The sequence below is a fragment of the Ahaetulla prasina genome, chromosome 2 (assembly GCF_028640845.1).
Source record: "Ahaetulla prasina isolate Xishuangbanna chromosome 2, ASM2864084v1, whole genome shotgun sequence".
Classification (NCBI taxonomy): Eukaryota; Metazoa; Chordata; class Lepidosauria; order Squamata; family Colubridae; genus Ahaetulla; species Ahaetulla prasina.
In genome coordinates, this window is record NC_080540.1 from 17,520,737 (window position 1) to 17,545,112 (window position 24,376).

Here is a 24,376-nt window from a genome sequence, read left to right on the forward strand (position 1 = left end):
CTCTCCCCTCTTTCTCTCTCTCTCATTCTCTCCTCACTCCTCTCATTCTCTTTCTCTCTCTCATCTCATGGGCTAGCCAGCGTCTTGGAGCTGAGAGGAAGTCAAGCATCTCCCTGAGAGACTGAGGTGCAAGGAGCACAACAAGAGCCGGCAAGATCCAGCAAGAGACTAAGCTTTGCTCCTGCTCTGCAATATGGAGCAAATCTCCATCCCCCTCCCCTTCCCTTGCCAGGCGAGGAATGACTGGGAAGGGAGGGTGAGGAGCGGGGGCAGCCACTGGTGGGTTCAGCCGACAGGAATCTACAGCAGGAGGAAGAAACAGCCCGGGGTTCCTGCCACCCGTTGCTTTGGCCCGCCTGCACCGCCACCTCCCTTGAACCATTACCTCATTCCAGCCGGCGAGGGCTGTGCTGCAAAGTTGCAAGTTGCACAACTCCCTCTACAGCTAAGATTTCCAGCCCCACCATGAGCTGCCTGGCCAGTCCCATATTCCAGAGCTCTAGTCACAGGGCTGGCCATTGCTCATCCTGGAGCAGCTCCTCCACCCAGGTGCGCCGCGGACCACCAAAATTTTCAGACCACCGGTTGGTGACCACTGTTTTAGTTCAACCCCTGCTTAAGAAGGAAACCCTATATCATTTCAGACAAATGGTTGTCCAATCTCTTCTTAGAAAACCTCCCGTGATGGAGCACCCTCAACTTCTGAAGGCAAGCTGTTCCACTGGTTTAATTTTCTGTCAGGAAATTTCTCTTCAGTTCTAGATTGGTCCTCTCCTTGATTAGTTTCCATCCATTCCTTCTTGTCCTGCCTTCAGGTGCCTTGGAGAATAGGTTGACTCCCTCTTCTTTGTGGCAGCCCTTCAAATATTGGAAGACTGCTATCATGTCACCCTTAGACTTTTTTTCACTAGAGTAAGACATCCCTAGTGCCATATAACAAGGTGAGCTCCCAGTACTTGTCCCAGCTTCTGCCAACCTAGCAGCTCGAAAGCATGTAAAAAATGCAAGTAGAAAAATAGGGACCACCTTTAGTGGAAGGTAACAGCATTTTGTGCGCCTTTGGCATTTAGTCATGCTGGCCACCTGACTACAGAGACATCATGGACAGTGCTGGCTTTGAAATGGAGATGAGCACCGTCTCCTCGAGTCGGGAACGACTAGCACATATGTGCGAGGGGAACCTTTACCTTTTAAGACATGTCCATTTCATATATTTTAGTCTCCACTTCCCTAATCATCTTTGTTGCTTTTCTCTGCACTCTTTCTAGAATCTCCACATCTTTTTTTATATTGTGGCAACCAAAACTGGATGTGATATGCCAAGTGTGGCCTTACCAAGGCATTATCAAGTGGTACTAACACTTTATAATGATATAAGGACTTTTGACTTGGGCAAGGTATTGGACTAGAAGACCTCCAAGATCCCTTCCAATCCTATAATTCGATGATTATATGTCTCTTACTAAGTGGAGTCAGCCACCCCTTGAAGCAGGCATGTAAGGCCCGGCCTCTTCCCCTTATTCAAGAAAGTAAAGACTCTTGAAACTGAGAATTTCAAAAGGAACCTCTTTTTTTTTTGCATTTATATCCCGCCCTTCTCCAAAGACTCAGGGCGGCTTACACTATGTCAAGTAATAGTCTTCATCCATTTGTATATTATATACAAAGTCAACTTATTGCCCCCAACAATCTGGGTCCTCATTTTACCTACCTTATAAAGGATGGAAGGCTGAGTCAACCTTGGGCCTGGTGGGACTTGAACATGCAGTAATTGCAAGCAGCTGCTGTTAATAACAGACTGTCTTACCAGTCTGAGCCACAGAGGCCCTGTTTTGATAGCAATACAGATTCAAAGCAGGCTCTGAGATCCCTCAGGGCATACAAGTAGAATAAAAGAAATTAGAGACCCCTCCCAACATTCCGATGTGGATCCAGCCAATCTGTAGGTCTGAAGATGTTATTGTACCGGCTGCTCTGAGAAAGAGATAATAGAACTTTCTCAGGGCCATCTTCTAGGCGATACAGTTCACATGGCCCACCATCCCCTTACATTCCCCAAGAGGTGAGAAACTACCAGGCAGCCAGGGCGCCAGGCAACGGTTATAAATCAGGTGAAAGGTTATACAAGAATGCAAGCAGGGTATGGGACAGTGTTGGGTTTCAATTTTTTTTACTACCGGTTCTGTGGGTGTGGCTTGGTGGGCATGGCATGGCTTGGTGGGCGTGGCTTGGTGGGCGTGGCATGGCATGGCTTGGTGGGCATGGCTTGATGGGTGTGGCATGGCTTGGTGGGCGTGGCAGGGGAAGGATACTGTAAAATCTCCATTCCCACCCTACTCCAGGGAAGGATACTGTAAAATCTCCATTCCCACCCCACTCCAGGGGAAGGTTACTGCAAAATTCCCATTTCCTCCCGATCAGCTGGGACTTGGGAGGCAGAGAATAGTTGGGGGCGGGGCCAGTCAGAATTTTTACTACCGGTTCTCCAAACTACTCAAAGTTTCCGCTACCGGTTCTCCAGACCTGGTCAGAACCTGCTGAAACCCACCTCTGGTATGGGATACAGAGAAAGGAAAATAAAATAAATGTGTCAAGTATAAATTCCTTGTCGATCAGAAAGGTTGGCAGTTTGGCTGTTTGAATCTCTAGTATAGGTCTCCTGCGTGAGCAGGGGGTTGGACTAGATGACCTCCAAGGTCCCTTCCAACTCTGTTACTGTTACTGTATCACCCCCCTCTTTCGCAGAAGAATGGCAGATCACGGCAGTTCCTTTGTCCAGCCATTCTTCTCACTGCAGGAAGTCCCTCTATATGTTCCACTGAGCTTGGTTTCCTTGCTATTCCCAGCTGCTGGTTGTTGACCAGCTCTGCAATTTGAGACACTCAGAAATGGAAAGTTTTTGTGAATTCTTTGGGTCTCTTGAGGAAATCATGGTGGTGATCTTGTCAAAGTATGCAGTGGAGTACCCCAAGGCTCTGTTTTAGGCCCAGTACTCTTCAACATCTTCATCAATGACTTAGATGAGGGGATAGATGGGGAACTCATCAAATTTGCAGATGACACGAAGCTGGCAGGAATAGCCAACACTCCAGAAGATAGGCTCAAGATACAGAAAGATCTTGACAGACTAGAACATTGGGCACTATCTAACAAAATGAAATTCAACAGTGAAAAAAGTAAGGTTCTACATTTAGGCCAAAAAAACAAAATGCACAGGTACCGGATATGTGGTACCTTGCTCAATAGTAGTAACTGTGAGAGGGATCTTGGAGTCCTAGTGGACAACCATTTAGATATGAGCCAGCAGTGTGCAGCAGCTGCCAAAAAAGCCAACACAATTCTGGGCTGCATAAACAGAGGGATAGAATCAAGATCACGTGAAGTGTTAGTACCACTTTATAATGCCTTGGTAAGGCCACACGTGGAATATTGCATTCAGTTTTGGTCACCACGATGTAAAAAGGATGTTGAGACTCTAGAAAGAGTGCAGAGAAGAGCAACAAAGATGATTAGGGGACTGGAGGCTAAAACATATGAAGAACGGTTGCAGAAACTCGGTATGCCTAGTTTAATGAAAAGAAGGACTAAGGGAGACATGATAGCAGTGTTCCAATATCTCAGGGGTTGCCACAAAGAAGAGGGAGTCAAACTATTCTCCAAAGCACCTGAGGGTAGAACAAGAAGCAATGGGTGGAAACTAATCAAGGAGAGAAGCAACCTAGAACTAAGGAGAAATTTCCTGACAGTTAGAACAATTAATCAGTGGAACAATTGCCTGCAGAAGTTGTGAATGCTCCAACACTGGAAATTTTTAAGAAAATGTTGGATAGCCATTTGTCTGAAATGGTGTAGGATATCCTGCCTGGGCATGGGGTTGGACTAGAAGACCTCCAAGGTCCCTTCCAACGCTGATATTATTATTATTATTATTATTATTATTATTATTATTATTATTATTATTATTATTATTATTATTATTATTATTATTATTATTATTATTATTATTATTATTATGTCTCTTGTGGCAGCTCCAGTCACTTTGGTAAAGACGGAACGTGGCAGAGATTATATAGTGACCAATATCATCCGACTGAGCTTAGCTGGCCTGATTCTCTGTCTCCTCGGATTCATCATAGCAGAGGTAAATGGCTATATATTGTGTTTCTCCTCCAGCCCTTCGCCATATTGCTTATCCAGTTTGCTAAATGGAGAGTTAAATATGACCCTGATATGCCTTTTCCTTGGGGGGAAAAACAATACAGGTAGTCCTCAACTTTCAACAGTTCATTTAATGACCATTTGAAGTACTGAAAAAGTGACTAATGACCATTTTCACACTCATGACCGTTGCATCGTTCCCATAGTCACGTGATCAGAATTTGGATGCTTGGCAATTCTAGTTCATATTGATGACGTTTGCAGCATCCTGGGGTCATGGGATAACCTTTTGCAACCTTCTGACAAGCAAAATCAATAGGGAAGCCAGATTCACTTAACAACGCTGTTACTAACTCAACAACTTCAGTAATTCACTTAACAACTGGGGCAAGGAAAGTTGTAAAATGGGGCAAAACTCAACAGCTGTCTTGCTTAGCAACAGAAAGTTTTATGGTTGTCAATTATGGTCAGCATCAGGATTTTCAACATTTGCAGGATCTACTAAAAGATAGGTACCTTAATCCTTAACTTTGACCATTATGGAGCCTGAAATTTTGGTCGTACGTTATTGTAGTCATATAACCAAGCTCGATTTTATGGGTGTTTTTATGACAGATCTTAAGTGAGTCCAACCCCCTGGGCAGGGAGTTAGACTAGAAGGTCTCCAAGGTCCCTTCCAACTCTGTTGTTGTTGTTGTTGTTGTTGTTGTTGTTGTTGTTATTATTATTATTATTATTATTATTATTATTATTATTATTATTATTATTCATGGTCATTAAGAAAATTACGTGGTGAATCATGTGGTCATAAGTTTGAATCCAGCTTATCCATTGCACTGTTTTGACTGGGAAATGGCAAAAAACATTGCAAAATGTGATCACGTGGCCATTGGATGCTGAAACCAATTGTAAATGTGAGCTGGTTGCCAACACCCAACATACTGTGGAGGTGGTAAGGCAGTCATAACCTTGACAACAATTCATAAGTAACTTTTTCAAGCTTCGATGGCTGGGGAATTCTGGGAGTTGAAGTCCTCCAGACTTAACGTTGCCAAGGTTGAAGACCCCTGCTTTAGAGGTGGCAATTGCAGTCATGCTGCTGAGATTGCCATCTTGACTTTCTGACCCGACTCCTACAAAGATTCTAAAGAAAGGGACTTGTCTTAAAGAGATGATGATTTGTTTGTTTTCTCTTTTAATGAATGGAATCACCAAGGAAATAGATTCCCATCTAGATATTTATCTATCCGGCTCTATGAATTTTGGGGAGGGGAAATCCCCCAACCTCTTAGTGAAAAAACCCCCCAAAATGCACAGGTACCGTATATGTGGTACCTTGCTCAATAGTAGTACCTGTGAGAGGGATCTTGGAGTCCTAGTGGATAACCATTTAGATATGAGCCAGCAGTGTGCAGCAGCTGCCAAAAAAGCCAACACAGTTCTGGGCTGCATAAACAGAGGGATAGAATCAAGATCACGTGAAGTGTTAGTACCACTTTATAATGCCTTGGTAAGGCCGCACTTGGAATACTGCATGCAGTTTTGGTTGCCGCGATGTAAAAAAGATGTTGAGACTCTAGAAAGAGTACAGAGAAGAGCAACAAAGATGATTAGGGGACTGGAGGCTAAAACATATGAAGAACGATTGCAGGAACTCGGTATGCCTAGTTTAATGAAAAGAAGGACTAGGGGAGACATGATAGCAGTGTTCCAATATCTCAGGGGTTGCCACAAAGAAGAGGGAGTCAAACTATTCTCCAAAGCACCTGAGGGTAGAACAAGAAGCAATGAGTGAAAACTAATCAAGGAGAGAAGCAACCTAGAACTAAGGAGAAATTTCCTGACAGTTAGAACAATTAATCAGTGGAACAACTTGCCTGCAGAAGTTGTGAATGCTCCAACAGTGGAAGTTTTTAAGAAGATGTTGGATAACCATTTGTCTGAAATGGTGTAGAGTTTCCTGCCTAGGCAGGGGGTTGGACTAGAAGACCTCCAAGGTCCCTTCCAACTCTGTTGTTGTTGTTGTTGTTGTTGTTGTTGTTATTATTATTATTATTATTATTAGCCAATATGTGGCCTTTGGTCCAAGAAACTGATGCTTCCTGGATACAATGCACAGGCAGCATCTGTGACATCCTTGTGCAGACTCAAGACAGGCGGATGTCAAAATTGTGCTCATGGACCACAACCAAGAAGTTTTTAGATTTTCCCACCCCACCTGTCTCAGTATTGGTAGGCAGGAAACGTTCTATTGCAGCTCGAAGAGGATCTAAATGGGAGTGTGATCTGGTTTAGCAATAACACTTAAACTTATATACTGCTTCACAATCCTTTACAGGCCTTTCTAAGTGGTTTACAGAGTCAGCATATTGCCCCCAACAATCTGGGTCCTCATTTTACTGACCTTGGAAGGATGGAAGGCTGAATCAACTTTGAGCCGGTCAGGATTGAACTGCCAAACTGTTGGCAGCCAGCAGTCAGCAGAAGTAGCCTGCAGTACTGCATTCTAACCACTGCGCCACCATGGCTCTTTTTATTCCAACTAGGCTGGAGCAAAAACCAAGCTAAGGTTCTGTAGGAGATGGATGATTGTCTGTTGATCTACAGACTCAGCATTAATCTGACACATATAATCTAATTTATCAAGTTGCAAGTATGAAAACAGACAAGATTGGCCTTCAAATGCCCGGTTTTTCTGCTCACTAGATGTTGAAGAAAGTCAGAGATTGTTCTTCTTTTTACAGAATGTTGCCTCCTCTTACTCCAGACCGCGAGAGGCAAGGGTGCATCAGATGGAAATTCCCTTCTCCTCCTCGACTGAGCAATGTTTCCTGACTTGTGAAAACCACCCAAGTTAGGTGGTGTGGACCTCTAAAATTTGTTGCTGATCTTCTGCACTCCTTCTTTGCAACGGGCCAGGTCCTCCCCTTCTCAGCCACTAAAGCAGGGGTCTCAAACTCTGGGAGTTGAAGTCCACAAGTCTTAAAGGGACCAAGGTTGGAGACCCCTGCACTAAAGTATTTGTTATGGGGTGGATGGACCCTCCTTTCTAGGACTCAAAGGTCCTTGGACTCAACGCTAAAAAGTCTACCATTGCATTGCTTCGCCCTTGCTCTGCAGCTTCTGGAAAGGGGTTGTAAGCCCACTGCTGGCTAGAAATGCTCACATGAATCATTTTTGGCATTAACAGCATTGGCACGAGACATGCGGCTTATGTGCTTAGAAGATTGCACTCTCTGAAATGGGTACAGGAACCGGCTGTTGGTCTGAACAAAGCCACTTCCTCAAGTGCTTGCTTGCTTGCTGTCCAAATAGTTGGACTTCTACTCCTGTAAATCTCAACTACAAGTCAAAGTCCCAAAGGTGCTTTTTCAGGAGGAAACTAACTATACAATTTGGGATGAGCACCCTTGGAATGGTGTGGGAGTAGGAATGGATTTCCAGAAGAAAAATTGCAGACTACAGGAATCAGAAGCACCGCTCAGGTGACCCTGAGGACACAGATAAACTTCCAAGTGCTTCAATGACCCTCTAAAAGGATGCAGATGACCAGCTGTCTGCAAGGAATATAAATCCTTCCATTACCCATGTCAGAGTGGAAGAAGCTTCTTAGATGAGAAGCGAAACATCTTCACTAGAAAAAACAAGACAGTACAGTTGCCGCCTGAAAAAGCACCTTTGGGACAACCATGACCTGGATGACTGAGAATCTCTACAGACTTTTAGCAAGTCAAAACATTCCATGTTTGCTGGAATGCTGGAATGGAAGGCTAATGTATTTTGGAAAGCAATTGGCTGGAGATGGTTGGACCAGGAAGTTGGAGAACAAACTTGGTCCAATTCAGGTTCTACAACAGGCAGTCTTGAAAGCATTAACAATGGTTTGATTTTCTTTTTCCTTGAACATCTCCCCTGAAGAAGACTTCAGAGGGTTCCTTCGTGCTCTCTGAGCTGTTACCTAGTTGGGTCATGAAATGTTTGCAAGAAAATACCAAACTCAGGGAGCACCAAGGGCCCCTCATTTCAACCCGAGCTACAAATATTCTCCTTTATTGAAGAAGTCAGAGTTTTTCTAGCTGTTGATGTCCCTAGTGAGTATCTCTATAGGTCTGACACTTCATGTCTCCTGAGAATCATTGCTGGTCGTCTATTAGAGACTGTAAAGCAAACATGCTCGCATCTTCATTGTCCACCTACAGCAAGCCAAGGTTACTCTAGCCCACAAATGCTCGACGTCTAATAAAGAGTTTGATTATAAGGTGCTGCAGGATTTGTTGTAATTAACACAGAAGGCTAAGCCATGGCTTGCTTAAACATGGTTGAAGGCATAAACTACAACTTGCTGGATTTACATAATACACAAAGCAAGATTAGCATGCCAGAACATGTCTGAATGATGAGTGAGCCAAGCCAGTATTGGGAGTCTGAACCTCACAATTGGCCTTTTCGGTAAGATTTGGCCACACTGAAAATGTTTGCTGGTCACTGGAGATGATCCTCAGGATTTTGTGATGGAGGCAAATGTAGCGGGAAAAATTTCCCGGTTTAACTCAATATCAGGTTTCAGTTTGATACTTCCTTATGAATCTAGCCAGTTATGGTTTATTTAGTGAAGCATGGTGAAGCAGCCTGTGGTTTATTGAGATAGGGCCTCTGGTGGCTCAGACTGCTAAAACAGTCTGTTATTAACACAGCTGCTTGCAATTACTGCAGGTTCAAATCCCACCAGGCCTAAGGTTAACTCAGCCTTCCATCCTTTATAAGGTAGGTAAAATGAGGACCCAGATTGTTGGGGGCAATAAGTTGACTTTGTATATAATATACAAATAGGATGAAGACTATTGCTAACATGGTGTAAGCCGCCCTGAGTCTTCGGAGAAGGGCGGGATATAAATGCAAAATAAATAAATAAATATGTGAACCTGCTTATTATTTTCCATTGTTTAAACCCATGATTATAGACTGGACTTTAATTTTATGCATTCCTGCCCTTCTCCACATCAGATAAAAGATTCAATACTGCTGATTTATTTTAACCATAATTCACTGAACAAGCAATAGTGCCCAAGTGCCTACCAAAGAAATCACATTTTGGCTTAGTGCATTGTAATTGAGCTGGCTATTATTATTTTTTTCATTTTAATAGAATAGAATAGAATTTTTTATTGGCCAGGTGTGATTGGACACACAAGGAATTTGTCTTGGTGCATATGCAAGGTACAACAACACTTACAACATTTAATGATAGCCATAGGGTACAAATTTAACGCTTAATGATACAACACTTAATGATAGTCATAGGCTACAATTAAGCAGTCAGGAAACAATATCAGTATAAGTCATAAGGATATAAGCAACAAAGTTACAATCATAAATCATCATTAATCAAGAGTTTTCCAGTTTATTGCAACACCTTGGCATCCCACTTCCAAAGACTATTTTTATTTTTATTCTTCAGTAGCTCACCTCCCGCTTCTGTTGTTCTTCCCGAGTGTAAGGTTACAATTACAGGTCATCCTTGACTTACGACCGCAGTTGAGCCCAGAATTATAGGCATAAATCATGTCAGTCGTTAAGCGAATCATCACGACTGATCCGATTTTTACGACTTTTTGTCATACAACCTTTGGTCATAAAGGAAATCACCACAGCCGTTAGGCAAAAATGCAGTCATTTTAGCCAATGGGCATTTTTGCCACAAGCCATACCATTTTTTTTAGGTGTCCATCGTAACTTTGAACGATCACTGAGCAACTATTTGTAAGTCGCGAACTACCCGTATAAATGTCACAGAAATGGGAATTTTGCTTTGAACCGACAATAAGCACATGGTCGATCAAAAGTTCAGATTACCTGTTTTGGGGACATCTGTCGAACAAAATCTAGGGCTTATTGGCAGTGCCGGGTCTAGATTGAAACCAATCCAGAGAGGTCTAATGGGGAAAGATGGGCTTCCTCCCCTCACACTTGCTAACTGGGCATGGAACAAGTCACACATTCCAAACTGCAGTGAGATTTACCTCGAGTTCTCTGAGGGGGAGAACGCTATTGGAAAACGCTCAAAGAATTGCACAGCTCCTGTGCAACAATGTGAATTGTGCAGTGCAGTCATCAGATAGTTTTGGGAGTTACTGTAGACCAAGCAATAAGACAAGGTTAAAGGAAGTCTTCACAGTTGCTGCCGGTTGCTAAGAGTCAAAGACAAGGAAGACTGACTTCTGTGCCATATTGCATAGTCACATCTTCCCTCCTCAGAGGTGTCCAAAGGATTGTGGTCCAAACTCAAAATGGCGGCCGCAATGAAGTCACCAAAGCTCCACTGCTTGTTATGTGCTTTGCCCACATGAGAAATAGGCAGAGATTTAATTCAACCGTTAGGGCCATCTTCATAATTTTTCTGAACCACAACCTGAGGACACCCCTGCTGCAATTCTTCATTGAATTGATTAAAAAAAAAAAAAAACTGGTGACTTTGGTCACACTTCCATTTTCCCCTTTTTGCATGCATTTCTGTCGTTACCAAACATATAAGCATTCTATATTGCACAGTAAGAAAATAACTTAAAAAAAATAAAATAGGATGCGCAGGAAAGTCCATCAAGGCCAGTGGGCGGTGTCTTCGGTCCATTCATAGGCATCTGAAAATTATTGCTAGAAAGGGGAGCCACATCACACCACCTGTAAGTGGAAAGAAGAAGGTACGTAGATCAAGCCACCTAACATTCATTTATTGCATACACTGCAATATCACTTCACTCACAAAAGCCTGTGTGCCCAGATAATCAGCCAACAGCTGGATGGTTGAGGATGGATCAAATGATGAAATATGAGATAAAACCCTTGGGCACCTTTTCCCCCATGTGAGCAAGCAACCATATCACACCAAACTAGTGATTCAGTCCTTGGTTCAGCAAGAATAGTTGGGGAGGGAGGGAGGGAGGAGGAAGGAAGGAAGGAAGGAAGGAAGGAAGGAAGGAAGGAAGGAAGAGGAGGGGAGGAGAGATGAGGAAGCACTGGTAAATTTGTCACTGTCAGGTATCTCTGCAGGATGTCCGCTGTTTCCCCCATAATAAGACATCCCCTGATAATAAGCCCAATCAGGCTTTTGAGCGCATGGAAATAAGGCCAAGCGATTATTTCAGGGTTCAAAAAAATATAAGACAGGGTCTTATTTTGAGGGAAACACAGTAGTAGTCCAATAAAAATCAAGACAGCATCTGCAACAGGGTAATTGAAGCTCTATGACATTTTTATGGGTGTCATAGAACTTTGACCTCATCTTCATAGTTGCCATCTCGATTTTTTTGGAGCAGACGCTGTGGATATCTCTGGCCATTGCAGTTCTAGACCTTTCTTCTAGGAACTGGGAAGAAACAGGAAAAAAACCATTATCAAACTGTTTCTCCTTCTTTACATGTTTTCTTAACATTTCCCCCTTCATGGGTTCTGGTTTGGTTCTGTTCATAAAGAGGAAACCAGACAGAGTGATTCAGGGTCACATGTGAGAGATTCTGCAGGATATCCTGCTATAAGGTTCTGAAAACCACTTACGATGACTCAGCTTTTTCATTTCAAACCCACTGCCTGTTTAAAACTGGGGTGAATTTTAGTGTGGGAACATCTAAGTACACAATACAAAAGGTGAACTTTACCTTCCCATCAATGACCAATATGTAAGGAAATAAATGGTGGGAAAAATAAGTAAAGTAAAAAAAAATGTATAATACACCATAAAGGAAGCAATGTCATGAAGGAAAGTTGCAGAAAATGCTCTGATTCAGTTGAAATTACCCATACAATTTGCTAAAGGGATGTTGGTGGTGGCTTTAAGATTGGGTGGATTTCAACTCCCAGAATTCCCTAGCTAGCCATGATGGCTGAGGAATTCTGGGAATCGAAGTCCAGCCATCTTAAAACCGCCAGGGTGGCCAACACTGCTCTAACTCAATGCCTTGTTTCCAACTCAGCATTGCTCCATGTTATCCTGAGATGATGGGAATTGCAGTTCAAGGCATCCAATGTTTAGATTTGGGAAGTGCTAATCCAGAGGTGAAATGTAAAATTACCAGTTCTGTGGGTGTGGCTTGGTGAGGGGGGGGGTGTTAATGTGACTGAGTGGGAGTGGCCAACTTTTTTTTTTTTACTTTTAAAAGCATTTTTTCTACAACCTCTTCAGCCAAGGAGGCTGTAGAAAAAATGCTTTTAAAAGCCTCTGATGATCCCAGCTGAGCTGTGTGATCATCAGAGGCTTTTTTTTTACTTTTAAAAGCATTTTTTCGGCCGAAGAAAAAATGCTTTTAAAAGTAAAAAAAACCCAAAAACCTCTGATGATCACGCGACTCAGCTGGGCATGGGGGTGGGCAGGGATTTTTGCTACTGGTTCTCTGAACCACCCACCACCATCACTACCCGACCGGGTGATCCAGTCCAAACCGGGAGCATTTCACCCCTGTGCTAATTCCTTAAATCTGCATTAAAATGCAGACAGAACCATTTTTCCTCAATCCTATTTAAGAATTGACGGCAGAACCCTGAGAAAAACACAAGTATCTTTTCTTGTTTCCCCTGCCTCTACTTACTCCATTTTCCAGATTGAGAAGAGGAATTGGTAGTAGGCCTTTCATCTGGAAGAAACCAGAGAGGAGATTGAGAAAAAAAAAAGAGAGAGAAAATAGTGTATCACAATCTTGCTTTTAAAAGCCTTTTTTCTACAACCTCTTCAGCCGAGGAGGTTGTAGAAAAAATGCTTTTAAAAGCCTCTGATGATCCCAGCTGAGCTGCGTGATCATCAGAGGCTTTTTTTAAAAGCATTTTTTCGGCCAAAGAAAAAATGCTTTTAAAAGTAAAAAAAAAAAAAACCTCTGATGATGATGATGATGATTATTATTTATTAAATTTTTATACCGCCCTTCTCCCGAAGGACTCAGGGCGGTTCACAGTCATGATAAAAAACAACAACAGGATATACATAAAACCATAATTTAAAAAACTTATTATACAAATGGCCGAATTAAAACATTTAGAATAAAACCCCAAATTTTAAAATGTTAAAACATTAAAACTAATTAAAATCCTATTAAAATCCTATGCCAGTCCTGCGCGAACAAATAGGTCTTCAGTTCTCGGCGGAAAGTCCGAAGGTCCGGCAGTTTCCGAAGTCCAGGGGGAATTTCGTTCCAAAGGGTGGGAGCCCCCACAGAGAAGGCCCTTCCCCTGGGGGCCGCCAACCGACATTGCTTGGCGGACGGCACCCTAAGGAGTCCCTATCTGTGCGAGCGTACAGGTCGGTGGGAGGCATTCGGTAACAGCAGGCGGTCCCGTAAGTACCCTGGCCCTAAGCCATGGAGTGCTTTAAAGGTAGTCACCAACACCTTGAAGTGTACCCGAAAGACCACAGGTAGCCAGTGCAGACTGCGCAGGAGAGGTGTTACATGGGAGCAACGTGTGGCTCCTACTATCACCCGCGCAGCTGCGTTCTGAACCAACTGGAGCCTCCGGGTACCCTTCAAGGGGAGCCCCATGTAGAGAGCGTTACAGTAGTCCAAGCGAGAGGTAACCAGAGCATGAGTGACCGTGCATAAGGCATCCCGGTTGAGGAAGGGGCGCAACTGCCGAACCAGGCGAATCTGGTAAAAAGCCCTCCTGGCGACGGTCGTCAAATGATCTTCGAAAGACAACCGTCCATCCAGGAGGACGGCCAAGTTGCGCACCCTTTCCATTGGGGCCAATGATTCGCCCCCAACAATCAGCCGCGGCTGCAGCTGACTGTACCGGGGTGCCGGCATCCACAGCCACTCCGTCTTGGAGGGATTGAGTTTGAGCCTGTTTCTCCCCATCCAGACCCGTACAGCTTCCAAACACCGGGACAGCACTTTGATGGCTTCGTTGGGATGGCCTGGGGTGGAAAAGTACAGCTGCGTGTCGTCAGCATACAGTTGGTACCTCACCCCAAAGCCATTGATGATCTCACCCAGCGGCTTCATATAGATGTTGAACAGGAGAGGCGAGAGAATCGACCCCTGCGGCACCCCACATGTGAGGGGCCTCGTGGTCGATCTCTGCCCTCCTGCCAACACCGTCTGCAACTGGTCAGAGAGATAGGAGGAGAACCACCGATAAACGGTGCCTCCCACTCCCAAACTCCCTAACCGGTGCAGCAGGATACCATGGTCGATGATATCAAAAGCCGCTGAGAGGTCTAATAGGACCAGGGCAGAGGAACAACCCCTGTCCCTGGCCCTCCAGAGATCATCAACCAACGCGACCAAAGCCGTCTCCGTGCTGTACCCGGGTCGGAAGCCAGACTGGAACGGGTCTAGATAGACAGATTCCTCCAGGTATTGGGGTAATTGACGTGCCACCACACTCTCAACAACCTTCGCCACAAAGCGGAGGTTGGAGACAGGACGGTAATTTCCTAAAACAGCCGGGTCCAGGGAGGGCTTCTTGAGGAGGGGCCTTACCACCGCCTCTTTCAATCACGCGACTCAGCTGGGCATGGGGGTGGGCAGGGATTTTTGCTACTGGTTCTCTGAACCACCCACCACCATCACTACCCGATCGGGTGATCCAGTCCAAACCGGGAGCATTTCACCCCTGTGCTAATTCCTTAAATCTGCATTAAAATGCAGACAGAACCATTTTTCCTCATTCCTATTTAAGAATTGACGGCAGAACCCCGAGAAAAACACAAGTATCTTTTCTTGTTTCCCCTGCCTCTACTTACTCCATTTTGTCAATTGGTTTTTGACGGTTCCAGGTTGAGAAGAGGAATTGGTAGTAGGCCTTTCATCTGGAAGAAACCAGAGGGGAGATTGAGAAAAAAAAAGAGAGAGAAAATAGTGTATCACAATCTTGCACCTTCTGGTCTACTGAACCCATGGCTGCCCTCACGGTATGATCAAAAAATTCAAGATGGCGGTCACAAAGGTATATGCCTACTTTTTTGTGTAAAAAATGAGAGTTGGATCCATGGTATGCCCCCACCACCTCCGCTCAGACCCAGCCTCAGCACCTGCACTTTAAATAGCACCTGTACAAACTTACTTGATACAGAGATCTGCATTGACTCCATACAGTTTCCAAACTTAGACATGAGTCTGTAAAGCTGACTGGAGTTGTGGCTGGCATTTTTTAGTCCTATGGAAACATTCTCTCTGAAATGAGGAAGACGTTGTCGGGACACTTTGTTAGAAAAATGGTACCAATCTTCCCACATGGATGTTGTATTGTTCCAGGTACACAAATATTCAGCAATTTCAGAAGCACAGAGGGGACATTTCACCAATTCTCCTTCCTTTACAGATATGTTCCTGTGAGGACAGTCATCATCCTCTGTTAAGAGAAGAAGAAATTCATAGTTATCTACCATCTCAAAGATGCAAGTCTGTTTGGGCCAAAATTATACCGCTGTTGTTGGCCCCGAAATTGCAGTGCCTATATTAATTTGTCAAAAAGCAATGAATTAATATTTGAGAAAAATAACTCAGAAGGGATGGATCAATAGGATTCTGTATAAGAGGTGGCATATAATAAAAGTAACAGTTCTGTATGGCAGAAACGCAACATAAGAGACTATAAACATCCCATTTTCTGGGATAAGAAAGAAAATAAAATAATAAATGAGATATGGGGGGAAAGGTATAAAAATGAAAGAAGACCACTAAGAAATGTTGTTTAAAAATAGGAGATATTTATATGTTGTATGTTGTGTGTTTGTCAGATGATGTATCACAATAAAACAATTAAAAAGTTTTTAAAAAAGAGACTATAAATAAATAAAACTGCAGGTGGTTTCAGAACTAGAATGTGGTGTCCAGACCCCTCCAAAAGGAATTATCCCAATGCAATTTTGAGTTTGATAAAAGAAGCATTGATTAAACATTGATCAGGAGAATGATTATAAAGATAGAGGTAGAGATAAGAAGATGCAGTTGAGGATACAGATAAGATACACATATAGATAAATTCCAGGCTAATTTAAATTTTGATACAGTGGTACCTGGACATTGATTTTAAAAATTAAAAATTAAGTGGCACTCGCCTCTGGTGCTTTAGTTTATATTATTGAATGGGAAGAAAGAAGAGAAGAAATACTGCTTTCAGCCTTGTCTCACAGGAAAGAATCTTGAATATAATGCAGAGGTGAAATGGTACCGGTTCGCTCCGGTTCAGGCGAAATGGTAGCAGCGACGGCACGTGGTTTGGTGAATCAGTAGCGGCGGCAGCACGAGGCTCTGCCCACCCGCCTGGACATTGTAACTTCCTGGTTTTAACCAGGAGGTAACTTGTTTTTGACCCTCTGTGCATGCGCAGAAGGCTTTGCGCATGGGCAAAGGGTCCAAAATTGGACGTGAAGGTGGCGCATGAACGACGTGTGCACTTCTGAACTGGTAGGGAAGGTTTCACCCCTGATATAATCTATATAGTTTAAGGATAGGAGAAATCAACTAATTACAGGTGGTCCTTGACTTACAACCATTCATTTAGTAACTGAAGCTACAAATCCCCACCCCCAAATGACTTATGATCAATCCTTGCACTTATAACCATTGCAGCGTCCACACAGTCATCAAATTTATATGCTCGGCAACTAACAGGCACTTACAATGTTTGCAGTGTCCGGGGGTCATGTGATTACCATTTGCGACTTTCCCAGCTGCCCTTCCCAAAAAATGAAGTCAATGTGGGAAGCTGGATTCATTTAATGATTGCATGATTTGTTGTAAAATCGGGTGCAACTCATTTAACAACCGCCTTGGTTAGCAATGGCGATTCTGGTCCTTACCTTGGTCATAACTTGAGGATTACCTGTAAGTTAGCAATTCTCTACAAGAGGGCTATCACCTTAATTTTTCTGACACTTCTTGTGACTCCCCAGTGTATTGGCCAAAGAAAAAATGCTTTTAAAAGTAAAAAAAACAAACCTCTGTTGATTGCACGGCTCAACTGGGCATGCGGGAGGCAGGGATTTTTGTTACAGGTTCTCTGAACCACCCGCCACCATTACTACCGGATCGGGCGATCCGGTCTAAACTGGGAGGATTTCACCCCTGTGCTAATCCCTTAAATCTGCATTAAAATGCAAACAGAACTATTTTTTCCTCATTCCTATTTAAGAATTGACGGCAGAACTCCGAGAAAGACAAAAGTATCTTTTCTTGTTTCCCCTGCCTCTACTTACTCCATTTTGTCAATCGTTTTTTGAAGGTTCCAGATTGAGGAGAGGAACTGGTAGTAGGCCTTTCATCTGAAAGAAACCAGAGGGGAGATTGAGAAAAAGAGAGAGAGAAAATAGTGTATCACAATCTTGCACCTTCTGGTCTACTGAACCCATGGTTGCCCTCAGGGTATGATCAAAAAATTCAAGATGGCGGTCACAAAGGTATTGAAGCTATGCCTACTTTTTTTATGTGCATCAATTCACATAAAAAATCCAGCAGTGATTAGACTGCACAGTTGTGGACATCATCTTTTAAACTATAATCTGCAGATGTTCCTGGAAGAATCCATTATATCTCCTTAATAGCCATCAGTTTAGGACAGACCTCCCCAGGACCACATATACCACTCCCCATCACATGGTTACACTTTGGGCGCTTAGCAACCAGCCTGCATTCATAGCCAACTGCAGTATCCTACAATCACGTGGCCATGTTTTATAACTTTTTTTGGCTAAAAACCAGCATTTCTTTCTCATTTTCACAAAGCTGGTCCAGAGTAAACAATTTGCTTGCTTAATGACTGGCACAAAAAGGGTCATAAAATCAACCCATTCACTTGGGTGACCCCTTTACCACTGCCATGACTTATAATGGACAGGTTCCATTATGACTCTATGTTGAGGACTGCTTGTATATTTTGTATATTTTGGGAAATTTTTTAGCTGTTACTACCGGTGGATAACCTGTGACCTGTTGGGTGATTGTTTCAAATATATTTCATTATCTTAAAACAAAACAAAACAGAATGACTATAGGCAATCAATAAGTACCGAGAGCGACTTTTGACTTCCTGCCATCATCCCCATTGATTTTCCTAGTATGAACAGCAGGAAATATTGGAAATAATGAACACAATACAGCAGTTGGCCATGGCAGTGTGGTGGCATGACAGCTTTGAAGTAGCCACAACTTTGCCCAATGTCAGTCACAGGGGAGTCATGGCTTCTGGATTTTGGACATATTCTTTAAGTTAGTTCTATGTGAGGTGCCTTGATTCAAAAATTGTTCCCTTATAATGCACTGTTTTATAAGGGACGCAGTGGCTCAGGGGCTAGGACGTTGAGCTTGTCGATCGAAAGGTCGGCGGTTTGAATCCCTAGTGCTGCCGTGTAACAGGGTGAGCTCCCGTTACTTGTCCCAGCTTCTGCCAACCTAGCAGTTTCGAAAGCACGTAAAAATACAAGTAGAAAAAATAGGGACCACCTTTGGTGGGAAGGTAACAGCGTTCCATGCGCCTTTGGCGTTGAGTCATGCCGGCCACATGACCATGGAGACGTCTTCGGACAGCGCTGGCTCTTTGGCTTTGAAACGGAGATGAGCACTGCCCCCTAGAGTCGGCAATGACTAGCACGTATGTGCGAGGGGAACCTTTACCTTTATCTTTAATGCACTGTTTTGCCCGATCAAAGGTTAGAAACAATCAAAAAGACACGGGGGTTTTAGTAGGATATAAATTAAAAAAAAAACATTTAACAGGAAAAGAATTAGCAATCAGACTGCCACTTCTCAATTTACCCAGATTTGGATAATCTGGGGGTTGTAAAAAATGAGAGTTGGATCCATGGTATGCCCCCACACCTCCCCTCAGACCCAGCCTCTCAGCACTTGCACTTTAAATAGCACCTGTACGAACTTACTTGATACAGAGATCTGCACTGACACCATACAGCTTTCAGACTTAGTCAGAAACCTGTAAAGCCCGCTGGAGTTGTGGCTGGCATTTTTTAGTTCAACTTTGTTTCCTTCTGTGGAAAAATTGTCTCTTAAATGAGAAAGAAGTGGTCGGGACTCTTTGTCAAAAAAATAGTACCCATCTTGCCACATGGATGCTATATTGTTCCAGATACACAAATATTCAGCAGCTTCAGAAGCACAGAGGGGAAATTTCACCGATTCTCCTTCCTCCACAAATATGTTCCTGTGAGGACAGTCATCATCCTCTGTTAAGAGAAGAAGAAATTCATAGTTACCTACCATCTCAAAGATGCAAGTCTGTCTGGGCCAAAATTATACCGCTGTTGGCCCCGAAACTGCAGTGCCTATATTAATTTGTCAAAAAGCAATGAATTAATATTTGAGAAAAATAACTCAGAAGGGATGGATCAATAGGATTCTGTATAAGAGGTGGCATATAATAAAAGTAACAGTTCTGTATGGCAGAAACGCAACATAAGAGACTATAAACATCCCATTTTCTGGGATAAGAAAGAAAATAAAATAATAAATGAGATATGGGGGGAAAGGTATAAAAATGAAAGAAGACCACTAAGAAATGTTGTTTAAAAATAGGAGATATTTATATGTTGTATGTTGTGTGTTTGTCAGATGATGTATCACAATAAAACAATTAAAAAATTTTTTAAAAAGAGACTATAAATAAATAAAACTGCAGGTGGTTTCAGAACTAGAATGTGGTGTCCAGACCCCTCCAAAAGGAATTATCCCAATGCAATTTTGAGTTTGATAAAAGAAGCATTGATTAAACATTGATCAGGAGAATGATTATAAAGATAGAGGTAGAGGTAGGAAGATGCAATTGAGGGTACAGATAGGATACACATATAGATAAATTCCAGGCTAATTTAAATTTTGATACAATGGTACCTGGACATTGGTTTTAAAAATTAAAAATTAAGTGGCACTCACCTCTGATGCTTTATACCAGGAGTCTACAATCTTAATAATTTTAAGCCTCGTTGACTTCAACTTCCAGAGTTCCTCAGCCAGCTTTGCTGGCTGAGGAACTCTGGGAATTGAAGTCTACAAACCTTAAAGTTACTAAGGTTGGAGACCCCTGCTTTATACTATTGAATGGGAAGAAAGAAGAGAAGAAATATATCAGATTTTCTGCTGCTTTCAGCCTTGTCTCACAGGAAAGAATCTTGAATATAATGCAGGGGTGAAATGCTACCGGTTTGCTCCGGTTCAGGTAAAACGGTAGCAGCGGCAGCACAAGGCTCTGCTCACCCGCCTGGACATCATTACTTCCTGGTTTTAACCAGGAAGTAACCTGTTTTTGACCCTCTGCGCATGTGCAGAAGGCTTTGCACATGGGCAAAGGGTCCAGAATCAGATGTGAAGGTGGCGCGTGAAGGTGCGCACTTCTGAATCAGTAGAGAAGGTAAGTAGATTTCATCCCTGATATAATCTATATAGTTTAAGGATAGGAGAAATCAACTAATTGCAGGTGGTCCTTGACTTACAACCATTCATTTAGTAACTGAAGCTACAAATCCCCACCCCCAAATGACTTATGATCAATCCTCGCACTTATAACCATTGCAGCATCCACACAGTCATCAAAATTTATATGCTCGGCAACTAACAGGCATTTACAATGGTTGCAGTGTCCTGGGGTCGTGTGATTACCATTTGCGACTTTCCCAGCTGCCTTCCCAAAAAATGAAGTCAATGTGGGAAGCTGGATTAATTTAATGACTGCATGATTTGTTGTAAAATCGGGTGCGATTCATTTAACAACCGCCTTGGTTAGCAAGGGCGATTCTGGTCCTTACCTTGGTCATAGCTTGAGGATTACCTGTAAGTTAGCAATTTTCTACAAGAGGGCTATCACCTTAATTTTTCTGACACTTCCTATGACTCCCCAGTGTATACTGTTATGAACTTTATATTCCTGTATCTTTTAGTCTCTTATTTTTTTTTTGGAATAATATTCCTTTAAGAATATTACTGTTGTATTATTCACTTTCCAATAAAATCGTTTCTGCACAGTGGTGGCTTGTAGTGTGCTTGCTTACTCTACATGAAACAGGAATGGCTGTCTTCACCCTCTTTTTCTTACACATGAGATTTGGGCCAAGTTGTGTCTTACTCCTCTGGAATACACACACCTCCCTTCTAGGAGTCCACTTAACCACTACATTACATTACACTTTTTAAAGAGAAGTAGCTAGATTCAAGTCTTGGCATCTCAGCTAGAAAGATCCTTAGAAAAAGTCACAATAACAACGCCAAGATAATTTGTACATTAGTGATGGAAATTGGAAACAAATACCCACTTGTTTGGTTGTCACAGGCAAGTGAATTGGAAACAATAATTGCAAAGATCCAGAGGAAATAAAAAATCCATCCATTTCCTTTCCTGAGTAGCAGTGCAGGTAGTGCAAAATTCCTGGGAGTATCTGAAACAAGTTGATTCACAAAAATCAGTTTTTCAAAACAGGAATGGTAGCTATTTTTAACCCATCAGGGTGGATATGATGTTCTTAGGCCAAGCTGGCTGATTCTTACCTTAAAACTAGCTGGTCTACAGTAGCACAGGGAGAGGCAGATGTGCAGAATAAATAAATATTAAATCCAGCTGTTGTAATGAAATAGAACTCACACGATGTTTAAAGCATACAGTTCCCTTTAAGCTGGAGATGGTTTATTTGCTAAATATTTTAAAAAATCAGAAATTAAGGAATTTAGCCAATCTACTGCAAAAACTCAGAGCTATATAATACTAAAACTCTCCTGTCTATTTGTAACTTCAGTTAACAGTGCCTTGTAACATAGAGCAAGAAATGTTGAAACAAGATACAATTTAGAACTAAGGAGAAATTTCCTGACAGTTAGAACAATTAATCAGTGGAACAACTTGCCTGCAGAAGTTGTGAATGCTCCAACACTGGAAATTTTGAAGAAAATGTTGGATAACCATTTGTCTGAAATGGTGTAGGGTTTCCTGCCTGGGCAGGGGGTTGGACTAGAAGACCTCCAAAGTCCCTTCCAACTCTGTTGTTGTTGTTGTTGTTGTTGTTGTTGTTGTTGTTGTTATTATAAATGGGCTAACTTAAAGAATGTGTCCAATACTTGGTTTGAAATTTGGCAAAGTTGTGGCTGCTTCCAGGCTATTACACAATCACCCTGACGTGATGGGCTATCAACAATGATCATCATTTCCATTAAGCTCTGCCAGTTTCCCATAAGGAAAGTCAAAGGGGAATTTGACAGAAAATCAGAAATCTTTCCCGTTCTCACTGCTTTTCTGCCTACCTGTGGTCATTCTGTTTAACTCTCAAGTTTAATTAATATTGGTAAAAGAAGACCCACCATGGATCATAAGTTGTTTAATTTACCAATAAATTCAGTTGCTTTCTTGCCCATCCTGGTATATTTAGATTAAGATTAGTTTATTTAGATTTTTTTTTTCAAAATCTCACCTTTATTATTTTTATAAATAACTTGAGGCAGTGAACTCACCTAAAATTCTTTACCCCTCCTGTTTTCACCATAATAACAAATCAGTGAGTTAGGTTGGGCTGAGACAGAGGGACTGGGGCAAATTCACCCAGTGGGCTTAAATGCCTAAAGTGAGATTAGAATTCACAGTCTTCCAACTTCTGGCCTGGTGCCTTCACCACTAAACCAAATTGGTTTCTATGAGAAAGAGAACCCTTTGGGTTGCCTATTTAATGTTATTTCCATTTAATAAAAATGTAATTAAAGAAATCTTGCATGATTACAGAGAAAAGAACAATCACAATCTTCTCTATTATTTTCATTTTAATGAATGAAACTTGCTGTAATTTCAAAACTTTTGTGGACACAAAGTAAAATAAAATTCCAGGAATGAATTTAGATCTTTCCCATTGATATCAATGAAAGAAAGCCCCTGGTCTTTTCTCTATTTGCAACAATTAGGGCATTAATATTGATTTTAAAATAAAACTCCCTTTTTACAACCCTGTAATCCCTTAATTTTTGGTAGTGTTGAGGTATTCACAACATATTTATTTATTTATTTATTTTTGTGACCAAGGAGAGAAATATCTGCTGTTACGTAGAATCAAACTCTCAACCTTCTGAGTGGAAGGCAAGGTTCTTCACCACTAGGCCAACACACCACTAAGAAGTTATTCTAAAATATGTCAGAAAAAGGTCTTGAGAGCGTGTTTGAAATGCTAGATTTCTTCAAAAAGCAAAAAGCAAGGCTCATATTTGTGAGTTGAATTCAAATTTTGTTGAATGAAATAAAATTGGGTGAGTTGGTTAAGTCATAATCGACAGTTTTCAAACCACACTGGCTGGTTTCCACAGATCTTGCTAACCAAAGTCTTACAAAACATATGTTGCTGAGTACAGAACAATTTCCATATTGATAAAGATCTAAGAAATATTTAGAAATTCAAGAAATAGCCAGAATTTAAGAAATGGAGTGTTAGAAATCACTGAACAGAAAAAAAAAACCAATGTCAAATCTGAAGTAAGAATTCAAAGATTAGTTTCTTTCTAGAAAGCAAAAATGTTTTGGTTTCATTAGTGATATTAAACGGGGCATTCACTCAGAGCTACAGGGAGGAACTAGATAAATGGAAGAAGGAACTTCACGGCATGTCTACTTGCCTACATTTTTTTCTTCTCCATCAAGAAATTTTGCCGAAACTCCTACCTCTTGAAGCTCAATTTGGTACGATATGATAAGCAAACCTTTCAGTTTCCTCTTCTCCTGAATCAGAAAACCAAAATAACTATAAAGACTTTTTCCGTTCCTCACCTCTTTGAAATGATTCCATGGTTCTGTGTGATCTCCTGCACTAACTTCCAACTAAGTGCAGATGCTTCTACAGTCTGAAACAAATTGTCCTCCAAATGGAGACAACCTCTCTTTATATAGGACATGACATCACCGGAAAAAAAACACCTCTTGCGTTGTTCAAGAAATAAAGGGAAACCATTTGAGGAGATGGTGTGAGACAGTTTCCAATGTTCAATCTTCTCTTCACATCTTTCCCACAACGGTGTTGCAATCTGTGCGCTTCGTTTGTCACAGGAAATCCCCATAACCAGTCATGCCCCTATAAGTTAAATCTTTTGAGGCTTGGAAGCTAAAAGAGGCCAAATCTGATATTTGGATGAAGATCACTGGGGCATCCAGACTGGACTGCACCGTTTCAGGAAGGGGCAGTGCATTATTGCTGCCAAGACAGCCACTGGCCAAATACAATGGAGAGTTGTCATCCTGGCTTTGCTCTCTCCATTTTGGGTTTTAG

At 42.1% G+C, this 24,376-nt stretch overlaps 1 protein-coding gene across 2 annotated transcripts; it reads right to left on the reverse strand.

Annotated features, from left to right (window-relative positions):
- Positions 1–9,318: 9,318 nt before the first annotated feature.
- On the reverse strand, positions 9,319–23,961 carry LOC131192465 (uncharacterized). Of its 2 annotated transcripts, XM_058171636.1 has the most exons (8): positions 23,881–23,961; positions 21,401–21,523; positions 19,019–19,321; positions 17,342–17,407; positions 15,205–15,492; positions 14,885–14,950; positions 12,738–12,782; positions 9,319–10,836 (listed from the first exon to the last, which is right to left on the reverse strand). In XM_058171636.1, exons 1-8 carry the CDS (start codon positions 23,897–23,899, stop codon positions 10,787–10,789), a joined length of 960 nt encoding a protein of 319 aa, XP_058027619.1. In that variant the 5' UTR covers positions 23,900–23,961; the 3' UTR covers positions 9,319–10,786. The 2 variants fall into 2 exon arrangements, with proteins under 2 accessions (XP_058027619.1, XP_058027620.1); XM_058171637.1 differs by lacking the exon at positions 14,885–14,950 and having other exon boundaries at positions 9,320–10,836.
- Positions 23,962–24,376: the final 415 nt, after the last annotated feature.

What these genes read in the sequence shown, in the direction of transcription:
- LOC131192465 (XM_058171636.1), bottom strand. An exon ending in AATGCAGATCTCTGTATCAA is followed by an intron (nt 14,951 to 15,204) that starts GTAAGTTTGTAC and finishes GGTTTCTTCCAG; the next exon opens with ATGAAAGGCCTACTACCAAT. An exon ending in AAACCAATTGACAAAATGGA is followed by an intron (nt 12,783 to 14,884) that starts GTAAGTAGAGGC and finishes GGTTTCTTCCAG; the next exon opens with ATGAAAGGCCTACTACCAAT.